General features: G+C 35.6%; 1 protein-coding gene across 1 annotated transcript in view; it reads left to right on the forward strand.

Annotated features, from left to right (window-relative positions):
- ADAM9 (ADAM metallopeptidase domain 9) overlaps positions 1-14,827 on the forward strand; it is a 72,425-nt gene that overhangs the window by 6,636 nt on the left and 50,962 nt on the right. The window contains exons 2-4 of the mRNA XM_004682261.2: positions 6,175-6,272; positions 8,990-9,048; positions 12,919-12,997. Of these exons, the coding sequence (XP_004682318.1) occupies positions 6,175-6,272; positions 8,990-9,048; positions 12,919-12,997 (236 nt within the window). The remainder of the gene's footprint in view (positions 1-6,174; positions 6,273-8,989; positions 9,049-12,918; positions 12,998-14,827) is intronic.

Raw genomic sequence — 14,827 nt, forward strand, 5'->3', positions numbered from 1 at the left:
TTGGTAATGTTGGTCTCATAAAATGTGTTTGGAAGATTCCATTTTCCTAATTTCTTTTGGTAAGAGTTTGAGAAGGGTAGGTTTTAATTTGTCTTCAAAGGTTTGATAGAATTTACTAATGAAATGATCGGTTATGGGCTATTGCTTTTGACTGTTTCAGTTTTCTCACTTGTAATTGGTCTGTTCAGGTTTTCTATTTCCTTCTCATTCAGTCTCAGAAAGTGTATACTTTTTAGAATCTGCCTAGAGCCCACAGTCAGTCTGGGTCTGCCTGGGGACACATGGGGGTTCAATCCCAGAGCAATCCCAGAGCTAGGAAGCTCTGGGATATAGATGTTTGTAGTTGACTCTTATGACCTGTATTTCTGAAATTTGTAATGTCCTCTGTCGCGACAGGAATTTTTTACCTCTTTCCGGGGGGAACATGATGAGGGACACAGCAGGTTTGCAGGGCAAGACTCTGCTGCTTGAGCAGCAGAAGGTTCTTGTGCCATTAACTGAAATCATACAGGATAATAAAAGCTGGTTATGTAAAAATGGTATGAGGAGTAGTGTCCGAAAGGTGGGATAGGGATGGGGAGGGGATGTCATGACTACATGTAAAGAGACATTTGCATCAGTGAAATATAATGTTATCACAGGCAGAGTTGTCCAAGACCACCATGGAGATAGTCACTTAGGTCAACGGTGGCTTAGGCATCTCTGGCCCTGCCTCACAAGATGAGCTATACTGCGTAAGCGGTCAAGGAATGTTCTGCTGTAATTTGTAGATAGCAAATAGGTCACAGTTACCCTCTTCTATTTCTGGTCATATTTATTAGAGTTTTCCTTTTTAAAAATTTGCAAGTCTACCTAGAAGCTTTTTTATTTAACTTTTTTCACCAAAACTAGCTTTGGATTATTACTTATTTGAACCCCTTTTCCTGTCTTGATGTGGACCTGTTTTACTTTATGATTTTCTCTTAGTATTGATTTTGCAGCCTCACATCAGTTCTGGTAGCTTATGTGTTCACCTTCATTTCTCTCCAGGTATTTTAAAATTTCCTCTTAATTTTTTCACATTAAGCAAACACTCATTTAGTAGTATGCTGCCGAGTCTCCACATATTAGTTTTTTTCCTACTTTCTTTTTGCGATTGCTTTTTTAGTGTAATACCACTGTCAGCAGAAAAGATACTTGATACTATTTCAGTCTTGGTGAATTTATTAATATTTGTTTTGTGATTGATCCTAGAATATTTCCATGTGCATGTGAAAAGAATATGTACTCTTTTTTAGAGTGCAATTCCCTATTAACCTATTAATTCCATGTGGTTTAATTCCTTTTAAAGGCTGTTGCTTCCTTGCTGATTTTCTGTTGATCTGTACGTTGATGAGAGTGGGATGTTGAAGCCTGCTACTGCTATCATGTTTTACCAGTGTCTTTTTTTCAGATTTGTAAATAGTTGCTTTATATTTTATATATCTTTATATTTATATATACTGATGAGTGATATGTATTATTGATATATTAAAATCACTATTACAATGTCCATCTCTGTATCTTACTACCTTTTTTATCTGGAAATCTATTTTATTAATATAAGTCCGGCTGTCCTTGCCTTTTTTGGGGGTGGGGGGTGTCCCATTTGTTTCTAGGATTCCAGCCATTTACTTTGAGCCCGTGTTTATTTTTAGAGCTCAGATAGTATCCTGGAGACAGTATAAAGTTGGATTTTGTCTGATCCACCTAGCCAGTCTGTACCTATTTGATTGCTAAGCTGAATCTGTTTACATTTAAGGTGATTATTGATATATGAAGATTGCCACTCCCAGTTGTCTTTAGTTTTCTAGTTATTTCCTTGTTCAACTTCCTGAGGATTTTTTTCCCCTTTGATTTAGATAGGAGAATTTCCCCTTTGATTTAGATAGGAGAGCTCCATTAAGCATTTTTTTTTTTTAAATAAGGGTAGTTTTGTATTTGCAAAATCCTTCAGCTTCATTATTTCTATAAAATAAAGCCTTTTATTTCTTCCTTGTAGCTGAAGGCGAGTCTTGCTGTATATTGTATTCTTTCCTGGTAGTTTTTATTTTTAACTATTTTGAATATGTATTCTATTCTCTCCTGGCTTATAGGGTTTCGTCAGAGAAGTTACTGATGGCAGTGAATTTGTAGGTTATCTGCATTTTTCCTCTTGCACCATCTATATTCTTTCTTTGTCTTGAAAACTATGTAGTTTTGTGACATGAACACAAATGTCTTAAGTACTAACAGCTACTGCAGGAAAGACATACTAAGATACTGTCCTTTGTTTTAAATTCCTTATTCGAGGAGCTTATATTTTCTGAGGCAATATATCTTGAAAGGTTTGTGTTTTTCCAAAAGGGACACTTACAAATATAGCAAATGCCCTGCTTATTTTTAAATCTAAAGGTGGGTAAGTGTAAAATCAAAATTATAACACTAAATGTATGAAAATATAGGACATGGCAGTAGAATTTTTAAGTATACTTGAAGATTTCATTAATATATGATATATGCTTATTTTAGATTGACTTGTGAATGGGATGGAAATATGTGAATCAAAATAACTGTGTGAATCAACTTACAGAAATTTCTCTTTAAGAAACAATTTAGACAACTGAATTGCATTATTCAACATGGATTATTTTGTATAGTGTAGGTACTTAAAGTCTGTTTGCTTACATAGTAGTCAGGAAGGGAAAAAGAAACGCCCCTGACTGAGCTTTCACATTTGTTTGCTTTGCAATTAGGTAGAATTCTTTTAACTTATTTCCTTCTAGTAGAGTTACCATTATAAACCAGCTAGACTTTCTCTAAGACTCATTGTAGTAGAAGATCAAAAGAGAGGAAGAAAGAAATAAAACTTTTTAACACCTTTTCCTTTCCTTTATTAAATTGAAGACTCTACATTTCATGTTCCAACTCTTACTTTAATCTCCTCCCCATATTTTCTAGTAATATGATGTTTGATTGTGTACTTTGTCTGCCAAATTCTAATATAGCCCTGTATATTCTCCGTAGAATTGGTTGAATTAATATTTAATTTTTTAAAAAATTTATTTATTTGTATAGAACTGGGGTACAGGCCAGAGATGCGAAGGGTGAGAGGATTCACCAGAGACAGAGCGGGGAGCAGAACAGGCTGACTGACGAAGTACACTGCTGAGGGGAGCAGCGGGCCGGTCCGGAGAGGTCTGCCATGCCAGGTGGATCACCTCTCTGGCTCGGGATGGTACTCGCACTGAAACGGCTGCTGCCGATTCCCGGTGCTGCATCCTAACCCGTTGCGCCACCGGGGAGGGCCTAATATTTTAAATTTTTATCGTGAGCTGCATTTTTTCATAACAGTTTTCAACTCAGAGCAGGTTTTCCCCATAGGGCATCTGGAAATATTTTTAATTGTCTCACTGGTGGTAGTTCTGGTATATATTGGGTGGAGTCCAGGATGCTAGTAAACATCCCATCTTGGACAGGACAACACCTGTCTCCACTAAGAATTATCTGGCCCATAGTGTCAGTAGTGTTGAGGTTGAATCTTTAAGGAAATAATGTTAATGAATTTCCTTTGTAGTAATGTGGAAAATGTATTATTTTGGTCCCCATGAGATATTGCTACTGTTTGGACTAGAAAAGTATAAAGAAAATTTGTGAAAAATTTATGCAAGGTATGAACAGGAGAAAATAAAAAAGAAACCAGAACTAGACTGAAGAAACTCTACAAAAAAAGGGGATGGAAGCTTTTCCTAAAACTGGTGTTACTATTTTTAAGTGATTAACCCAAATATATGCATTTCTTATAATATGTTGGAACTCTTGGGCATCTCAGAAAATAGATTCTTGGATTTTAAAACCAAGAAGTCAATATCAGAATTATAGTTATTACATAGATGTTATTTTTGGGTGCTGCCATTTTGAAAGCCTTTTAAAAATAAATGGTTAACTGTAGCTTTTTTATTTTCTGAAACAACAATTGTACTTAAAAAGGAAGGAAAGAATTTTGAATATAAAATTCCTATATTGAACTTAAATTTTTTGCTAGTAATAGGGTTAAAAGGTCAATAGTTTTAGCCTTGGTTTTAAACTAGCTATGTGACCTTATATAGTCATTTAATCTACTTAAAAATGAGTATCCTCTAAATATTTGCTTGCGTACTTGTTCTCTGTTTTGAGGCATTTCCTTTTCTCTGTGATGTTTACTTCTGAATTATGATGAAAAAATTTTAGGTTAGTTGCATATGATTCAGTGTCTAATGTAACAACATCTGTATCTATTAGCTGTGTCCTTTCCTGTAAATTTACTTCAGGAAGCTGCAAATAAATGTGCAGGGTGATTTACTTTTTATCACACAGAGCTTCTAATCTGTTACTCACTGAAAACATTTTATTTCTGCCACCACTTTTAGAGTGACTGCCCTAGTAGGTGAACAGATTGCTGTGATCCAGAATGAAATTAGTAAGACATTTATTCTTAATAGTTTTTAAGGAATTTGAGAAATTTTTAGGAATTTGGGAAAATTCATGGTCATTGAATGATTTATGTTGGATGAAGAAATAGTTCTGTACTTAAGTTATTTTGGGATTAAAGATTTTTCTATCCAGGCATATGAAATATGCATCTGTTAAGACCATAGGTTTTTTATTGTAGTATAAGCCCTAAATGTATCATTTTGTTTTTGGATATTCAAAGATATCTTTAAGATATAAGGGCTTTTAGAAAAGAATTGTATCACAATATATTTATTACACCTAAAAAATAAATAGCAATTCCTGAATATCATCAGATATCTATATAGTGCTATACTTTCCCTGATTGTTTCAGAATTTTTTTTCACTGATTTATTTGAATTAATATCCAAATGGGTATGTACATTGCACTCCACTCAGTGAATTTGTTTTTTCATTAATCTGCTAGGTGGAAGATGAGACTGAATTTTCTTAGTCTTTCTGCCACTCCTAAACTTCCTTGTATTGAATGTGGTTTTTATAGAGAGAGATGGATATTTCATTCTTGGCCTTTAAAATGGTGACCATTGACTTCATCAAGTTTGCTGAACAAATTGGTTATCAGCAGTGATGCTGGAAGAAGAGATTGTATTGGATACATTGAGTGACTGTACATACTCCAACAGGGGGTGTCTTTCTAAGGGAGTTGCATGAGTAGTTATGATTATATTAAATTTTGCTTGGGTTGCCACTTTAGTATCTGTCCTATTTATGCTTCCACTCTATGGTAAAATGAAGAGAATTAGCATTGGGAATATGTCTGCATGGTTATTTGAGTTCTTTTCTCTGAATAAAATTTAAATAAATGTTTTTCTTTTATGATGCATTAATGACAGTAGTTTCATTTAACATACTTGTTGCATTGCTGAATGTGTATTTAACAGAGTCAATCTGTGGGGCAGGCCAGGTCACTTTCCCTTTTATTGTTCTTACCTAATGTGTTGGTATTCCACTAACCAGGGGGTGTCATTCATGTTGAGTGAGGGTGGGAAATGGCAGGTGAGTGAGTAGTGGCAGACTACTACAGATGCTTCCCTCTACTTCCCCACCAAAACACTTATTATATTCTGTTTATATCTTAAGATATCTTTTGAGAACAAGAGTTATGATTTACAGTGAAATATATTTGACAATGCTTTTTGTGTTTGTACTTTGGGTAAAGACTGATCCTTTTTTAGGAAGTATATTTTGTTTCTTTCATACTTGGGTAGTATATTATTATTTTCATGCAAAAACTTATGTAAAATATATCTACTTTGACATAGGAAAGCAGATAATTTTTTAAAAAGATTTATTTATTTATGCATACACAATTGAGGTACAGGCCAGAGGTGCAGGGGCGGTGAGAGGATTCACCAGAGACAGAGTAGGGAGCAGAACAGGGCAGTTGACAAAGTACACTGCTGAGGGGAGCAGCAGGTGGGTCAGGCAGGAGAGGTCTGCCTCACTTGGGGTGGGTCAGGAGAGGTCTGAGTCACCTTGTGGGTCACCTCCTGGGCGGGGATAACTGATGCTGAAGTGGCTTTAGCGTCTTAGTGCTGTGCCACCAGGGAGGGCCTGGAAAGCAGATAATTTTTTAGTGACTTGAACGTTCATCGTATGATTTCCATGTTTTGGTATAATGAAGTTTTTAAGTTTACTTTTTAGATATTTGTTATTATCCTTTAGGTTTTGAGCAGAGCTCACATCTCTCGTCTTATGAAATTATAACTCCTTGGAGATTAATTAGAGAACGAAGAGAAGCCCCTAGGCCCTATTCAAAAGAGGTAAGTTGCTTCTCTATTTTATGCATATATGACTTATTTATTTATAATATAAAGGAAAATTTGTACCTTTTTTTTTTTTTAAAGATTTATTTATTTGTACATACAGAACTGGGGTACAGGCCAGAGGCTCAGGGGTGGTGAGAGGCTTCACCAGAGACAGAGTGGGGAGTAGAACAGGCAGATCGAAGAAGTACACTGCTGAGGGGAGCAGCAGACGGGTCAGGAGAGGTCTGTCACGCCATGTAGTCACCTCCGGGGCAGGCTGGGATCGAACTCATGCAGAAGTTGCTTTAGCTTCTCAATGCAGTGCTTTAACCCACTGCGCCACCAGGGAGGGCCAATTTGTACCTTTTGACACCCTTTCTCCACTTTGTTTCCCTTTTATGCTCCTCCCGCACTTCTGGCAACCACCAGTTTGTTTTCTGTATCTATGAGTTTGTTTCTTTTATTTAGATTCTACAAGTAAGTGAGAGCATGTTGTATTTGTCTTTCTCTGTCTGACTTATTTCACTTACATTGTTCTCTTAAGGTCCTTCTATGTAGTTGCAGGTAGCAAGACTTCTTTTTTCAATGGCTGAATATTATTCCACTGTCTGTCTAAAACACTCATTTTTTTTTATCTGTTTATCCATCCATAAAACTTAGATTGCTTCTATGTCTTCTAGTAAATAATGCTACAGTGAACCTGGCATGCTGATATCTTTTTGAGTTAGTATTTTAGTTTTCTTCATATAAATACCCAGAAGTGGAATTGCTGCAGCATATTTTAGTTCTGGTTTCAATTTTTTTGAGGAGCCTTCTTGGCTGTTTTCTGTAGTGGCTACACTTTTCTGTAGTGGCTACGCTAACTTACATTCTCACCAACAAGGGTTCCTTTTTTTTTTTTTTAATGTAGTTACACTTTTATTTATTTATTTTTTTGCAACGATTTTATACAATGAGTGGACAGGAACCTTCACTTCCTTCACTTGTAAAATTACTTTATCTTTTTTTCTCATCACTTCAAGGTTTTTACTCAAACTCTATTGGGTTTTATTTTTCTTAATTTTATTTATTTTTATTTAGTATTATTATTTTTATATAATAGTTTATTTTTACATCATTTTGTGTATGTATTTTTTCATCTCAATTGTAATCCCCTTGGGTTTCCCATCACCGAGTCACCCGTGTGCCATTACCATAGCCCTGTGCACTTCCCTCCGGGGTTTCCTTTTTTCCCATATTCTTGCCAACATTTATTATTGTCTTTTTTTGATAATAACCATTCTATAGGTGTGAGGTGATATCTCATTGCAGTTTTTAGTTGCATTTCCCTAATGACTGGTGACAGTGGTACCTTTTCATATGCCTTGTTGAAATGTCTATTTTAAAGAATGACATTTATTTGGATTACTTCCATTTTTTAATTAGGTTGTTTATTATTATTATTTTTTCTGAGTACTTTATATTTTGGTTATGCTTCAGCTTGAATGACATATATCCTACTCAGATATATGATTTGCAAAAATTTTCCACTACTAAGTAGGTTGCTTTTTCATTTTGTTAGTAGTTTCTTTTGCTGTGTCAAAGCTTTCTGGTTAGACATAGTCCTACTTATTTACGTTTGATGCTCTGTCAAACCCCAAAAATCACTACTAAGATTAATGTCAGGAAGCTTATTGTGTTTCCTACTAGGGCTTTTATGATTTAGGCCTTACTTTTTTTTCTTTTTTTTAAAGATTTATTTATTTGTTCATACAGAACTGGGGTACAGGCCAGAGGCTCAGGGGCAGCGAGAGGCTTCACCAGAGACAGAATGGGGTGCAGAACAGGCAGATCGACGAAGTACACTGCTGAGGGCGGGCCAGGAGAGTTCTGCCACACCATGTGGTCACCTCCAGGGCAGGCGGGAATCAAATTCAGGCGGAAGCGGCTTTTAGATTCTCAGTGCTGTGCTGTAACCCACTGCGCCACCATGGTGGGCCTAGGCCTTACTTTTAAGTCTTTAATTTATTTTGAGCTAATTTTTGTGTATGGTATAAGATAGTGGTTCAAGTTTATTCTTTAATATGTGGCTGTCCAGTTTACTCAACCCTATTTTTTGAAGAAATTGTCCTTTCCCCATTGTATACTCTTGGCTCCTATTTCCTAAGTTAATTGAGCAGATTTATTTCTGAGCTCTCTAGTCAATTTCATTTATCTGTGTGTCTATTTTAAAACAGATACTGCTATACTGTAGGAGGTAAGTTATCTCTTGAGAAATAGGCAAGTCAGAAGAAGTCTCTTGCACCATGTGGATCACCTCCGGGCGGGGTCAAATTTTACCTTTTTTAAAAAAAGACAAGACTATTATTTTCAGCAGTGTTTCAGTGAATAATGTGAATTGTTGAGTTAATGCCCCTGTTTTATAGAAGTAGGAAAAATGAGGGAGCACTTGTACTGATAATATTTGTTGAGTCTGTTCATTGCTCTTTTTTTTTTTTTTCTTATAAACTAAAGAGTTATGGTAAAGTTGAATCTCCTATTTCTAAAGATCATGTTAAACATTTCTGGCTAATGAAGTAGTGAGGTGATCATAGTATATTTTTATTGTTTGAGCAGATATAAAGTTCCTCTGTAAAACACTTTCAATCAGCGCCAATTTGTCTTAATTCAAAATGGAATTTCCAGAGTCCTACACATACTTGTTGAAAAGTATTTTGGTCTATTACTGTTCTTTTCTCCCTTTCTCCATTTAGGTATCTTATGTCATTCAAGCTGAAGGAAAAGAACATATTATTCACTTGAAAAGGAACAAGTAAGGAATTTATTTTACTTTGAGTTTTTAGTAGTTTTTCCCCCTTTGGTGGTGTATTTCTTTTGTAGTTAAATGTTTAATAGATTGATAAAAAGTGAGAATCATGAGTAGAAGCATGGTGAGGGAGGGGAAGGACAAGGAACTAGACGAGGTGAGAAAAGCACAAGGAATTATGGTGATGGTTCATGGTGGTGGGAACTTTATGGGACTACACAATGATGTAAAAGATATTAATAAAAAATATATCTTAAAAATCACACTATTTTGTATTTCCTTTGAAATAGAGCAAGGGAAAATAAGTTTAAGTGACACTTGTATTTAAGAAGAAAACTTTTAGTGGCAGTACTTTAGTACTGTCAGTCTAGCTGCTATAACAAAAAATGACACCAGACATGTAACCAAATGAATTAGCAGAAGTTTTTTTCTTGTAGTTTTAGAGGCTGAAAACCCAGGATCATGGTACTACTGGGGTTGGGGGTTTTATGAGGGCTCCTCACTTGGATTGCAGGGGGCCATCTTCTCCTTGTATCCTCATGTGGCCTTTCCTGGGGCTCAGAGTGGGCTGGGGGAGGAGGAACAGATTTTCCTTGGCTTTTTCTTTTAAGGACATTGTTCTTGTTGGCATGAGCCTCACCTCACCTCATGTAGCCATAATCACATTTGTACTGACACCATCATCCAATACAGCCCCACTGAGGCTAGGGCTTCAACATATGAATTTGGGGGAGGAGGATACCCATTCAGTTCATAAGAATAGTCTCTCATTTCCCCCTCTCTTTATTTTTTTTATTAATTATTATTATTGATTTAGTGAGATATTCTTACTTTTCACTCTTGTAAGTTTTTTCTCAACATAGGATTTCTTCCTGTCAGGTATGCTCACCTTATTTTGCTACCACCAAAGCACCTATAATCCTCCACTGTAGTACTCTCCCTCTCACTCCCCTTTTAATCCCTTCTCATTTTGGCTCATTTCTGGTCCTACTTTGCATTCTGTGTTCTTCGACAGCCTTTTTAAAGTGCCAAGTTCCTGTGGCCTGTCCTGTTCCCTTGTTCCTTTTTCGTGTGTAATAAAACTTTCAAATCCTGAGTGAACCATCCCAGTAAAAAAGACTACCTAATAAAACCATTTACACTGTAGGATGAATGATGGGCTATGGAGTTTTGTTGTCAGGGAAATGGAATTCAGAGTGTCCTGGAATCACCACCAAAAGCATGACCTGGGAGTTTGTCAGAAATTCAAATTCTTTCCAACCCTAGAATGAATCACAGTTTTGGGAGTGGTCACAATAATCTGAATTTTACTTATTTTTGAAAATGCCCATCATGATCTCCCAAACCATAAACTTAGATATGCACAGCAGTTTTCCTTACAGTGAAGTATGAAAGCAGGTATAAGCACTCCAGGAAACCAGGACAAAACTTTACAAGAAGGTGGCCAGACTCCTGAGGTTACCTTTTTTTGTGGTACCTTATTTTTTGTCCTCTCCCTCTTAATTGCTTGTGTGTAGTTCTTTTTATTCCTTGCCAAGTTTTGTATGAAAATCTGAAAAAAAAATAAAGGTCATTGAAGGACTTTACTCCCATGTGAAAAGGAGTAGTGAGCTGTAGGACTCTGTCTCAGAGAATGGTATGTGAGGAATTCTTGTTGGTATTGTATTGCTAGGATCAGTTTTCCTTCTGTTCAATTCTTAGACATTTTTCTGTCAAAATTTTAAGCATTCTGTGTTTTAGCAAGCTTTTTGAGATTTTTTTGTGTTTCCTCAAGTTTGTGTAGCACTTTTTATCTTAGGACTTGATGTTGATTCAAAGGGTTTAAACTTCCCTGTTAGAATTGCAGGCAGTGTAGATAATTTCAGAGTGAGACTTTTTGTAGCCTGCTGCTGTATTTAATGGACTTACTGAACATTTCCAGTGTTCTGTACCAGATAGTTTTATATGTGTCTTTCAATGCTCAAAACTCCACGAAGAGGTTCCTCTTAATGTAAATTAGATCTATATGAACAACTAATAGATCTAAATATTTTCTCCTGCTCTGCTTTTCCGCAAGGAGAGGTGAATTAAAATGATTTCAATAAGATATAAGTTCCTTATGTTTGCATAGTTTTCAGCTTATAAAACATTTTCATAACTTTTATCCCATTTATTGTATTGTCATAAAAGTTTTGTAATAGAGTGTGTTTATTGCTGCTGTGTCCTTGCGTGTGTGTGCCTAATCCCAGCTAATTGTCATGAGATTCCTGTGCCAGCTCTTTTCTTCCTCGTGTTCCTTTTCTGCTCCAACCAGTTGAAAGAAGCTATCATGAAGTAGGAGAAACTTGACAAACAGCAGGTATAAGTGTGGAAAGCATGTACTTCACAGAGAGGAGGCAGTTCATAGAACAGCAAATGATTGAAAATTGTAAACAGAATAGAAGCATTCATCTTTTCTCCCTATCTGATCCCTTCAAAATTTGGAAATTCTTAGAGAGTGTATTATTTTTATGGTAATTTAATTAGAAGTTCAAGCAAGATTTTATTCACCTACAGTTAGTACATAACTGGAAACGTTCGTTATGTTCCTAATACTTTGATTAGCATGTCACATTTGAGAGCAATATGCCTTGAGTCAGCTATGACCATACAGCTTTAAGGGACTCAGGCAGGCTTTAAGGAACCAATGTTTATAAAGCCCCTCTTGGAAAATGAGACCATCCTGGGTTTATAGGGATTCCTGACTTATGAGTGAGTAAAAGAGGTCCATTTCTGGCAGGTCCAGAATTACCTCAGGGGACCTTGAACAGAGAGAAATCCATCCAAATCCACAGGTATTATAGGCAAAATCTGGTGGTGAATTCTTGACTTGGCTATCTGTCTTGAGAAATTGGATTTTTATTGCTCACGGAAAAGAATGTCTCTCTTTATGTGACTAGGAGGGGAAACTGAGCAAGTTTCTTTGCTTGATTAACTTTAGTCAGCTTCCTGAACCTGGACCCATCAGTGCATCCCCTTGTGAAGTCCAGTTTTAGCAAGCACTTTCTACCCTCCATAGTTGATTGTTGGATGTCTGTGTAGGTTCCTGACCTGCCACTACCTTCCTAGTGATTTCTGTCACCCTGCCTGTCTAAAGCAAGAATTCTGCTAGATCAGTTTAGCTATAACCTCCCTCAACACTGATATTTCCTCTTAATAATGTTCTACACTTACTAACCCAAATCTTGGAAATATCTATTTGCTTGTGTTCTGTTGGAGTTGAGCATGAGCTCTTTTCCCCAGGGTAACATTGAAGTGGTTTGTATATCTTTTGTGATGACCCTAAGTTGGCCTTACCATCTTTAACAAGTGTCATTGAATAAGTTTTTCTTTAACAAAGATAACCCTATTTTAACCTATGTTGCATAACTGCTGAGTTCCCTTAAATGGAAGGAAGCTGTAGGAGTCAGTAGTAATTGTTTCCTTCAACAACTCTTTTACCTCTGTACCTCTGTTAAGGCAATGAGTACTTCCTGTTTACATATAACTTCTAGAAAGTAGTACAGACATGTTTTTTTCCTAGAAACATAATGTATTATAATATATAACCTAATTTATTCTTTTTTAAGAGATTTATTGGAAATTTGAGGTATTACTTATGTGTGTGAAGTTGTTTGGAACCAGCATCATGATCTTAACAACAAACATATAATTTCACCCTTCTCATGAGGAACTAATGCAGATGATTTCAGGTTCAAGACTATTTATGAACTTGTAGTTTCATGTTAGCTCTTTATTTAAATAATTATCAAGTGCAAGCTTTTATTCCTGCCTATTTCTTCTAGGAATAATGCCTTATGAGTTGTATCAGCTGTAAATAGATAAAATAATTTTAAGTGGTATGTTTTATTCTTTCAGTGACCTTTTGCCCAAAGATTTTGTAGTTTATACCTACAACAAAGAAGGGGCTCTGATCTCTGACTATCCTGATATACAGGTAATGTATTTTCCTCTTGATTCTATAGCAGAATTAAAAAAAAAAATTGTAATTTGGAAAGGTTCTGTTCAAGTACTTAGTACTATTACATCACACAACCTGAGGGCCTACCTTTAATTGTATCATATATGAAGTGTACCTGGTAGGGGGAGGTGTGAGGTGCTACGTAGACTAAAAGTATATCTTATAGGCCCTAGTATACTCAGCAGGGATTTTCTTTTTTTAAGATTTATTTACTTATGCATACAGAACTGGGATATAGGCCAGAAGTGCAAGGGTGGTGAGAGGATTCATCAGAGACAGCGTGGGGAGCAGAACAGGATGACTGACAGTACACTGCTGAGGGGAGCAGCACCATGTGGTCACCTCTGGGGCAGGCAGGGATGGAACTCATGCTGAAGTGGTGTTAGCTTCTTAGTACTGTGCTTTAACCCACTGTGCCACTGGGGAGGGCCCAGGATTTTTTTTTAAGACATAAAATCTATTTAATGTTAATCCTTACTAATTATGAAGGGGGAAAGTTAAATTCATTTTGAAAATAGTTGCTCTTTTGTTTTGCTGAAAGTTGATAACTCCAAAAGCACATCTTGCTTCCTATTAAACCATTTGGTTTTCCATTAGTACTTAGTACAGAAAAAACAATTGTTTGCTGTTATATGTTCTAATTTTTGCTGAAAACACTTTCTAGAGAGGTATAGTCCACTTTGCATCAAAGAACAGAGGGCTCCTGAGGAAGGAACTGGCCAGGAACACTTAAAATAATCATTATCTATGTTGAATTTGACTTTATATATTTTTAATCAGAGTATAAGTATTTCTAGTTTTACTTGGGAGGAGTGTTTTGTTTTAGATTTTCTTTGGCAGCTTGGCATTATGTATATTTTTTCCTTTTGTAGTAATTTTATAAAAAGTCTTTATTGTAATTAAGTGCATATTATTCGCCAGCTCCCTCTCTACCCCCAACTTCATAGTGTTTTGCTGGGTTGAATTGTGTGTTCACTTTGGCTGCCACAAAATATTTATTTAAATTAACTATAAGTAAATTTAAAAATAAGAAAATGTTGACTTAGCCTTACCCTTTTCTGGTTTGCTTTCTCATTCTTTGATTTTAGTGTTCTGCTTATCCATTGGCAAATTAATAAACTTAAGTTTATGTGGTAGCATAAACTAGATCACAAATAAGCCATCTTTCCTCTCGTCTATATATCCAATCCTCCATCTAAAGAAAACCATGGCACAAGGCCAATGATAATTTATACCATTCAACAAAAGCAGAGATCTTTTTTCTTCTTGGAGAGGTTTCATGTCATGGAATTTGGAGACAACACATTATGTGAATTTGAATCTTGGCTCTGTTCTTTATTTTGCTGGTTAAGTTACTTTAACCTGTTTGTGTTTTAGTATCCTCATCTAAAGTGGGAATAATAACTAGAACTTTGTGAAATTATTGGGAGATTTAAATGAGTTAGTACTTGTAAGATACTTAGAACAGTCTATTTTTAATTCAATAAATATTATCATATATAAAGTATATTACTTTAAATTGATAAAAGTAGTAGAAATTTATATAACTGTTGTCTTAAAGTATTATGGAATTATGCTTTCCTGAATTATATTTTCAGAAATATAAATTAGGATTGTTGGAATCATTTACTAAGGTTATGGAATATTGTTTAGGTAGATCAAGTGTGATTATAGATTTGAGATACAAATTTAAATGCTGGCACTGGAATTTTTCTTTTGGCATGAGTCTAAATTGTTCAATATTTTTGTTATAATTCTGATTATAAAGTGCAGTCATAATACATTGATAAAATTTAAATGTTTTTT

This window comes from Condylura cristata, unplaced genomic scaffold, assembly GCF_000260355.1.
Source record: "Condylura cristata isolate star-nosed mole 26May11 unplaced genomic scaffold, ConCri1.0 scaffold00014, whole genome shotgun sequence".
NCBI lineage: Eukaryota > Metazoa > Chordata > Mammalia > Eulipotyphla > Talpidae > Condylura > Condylura cristata.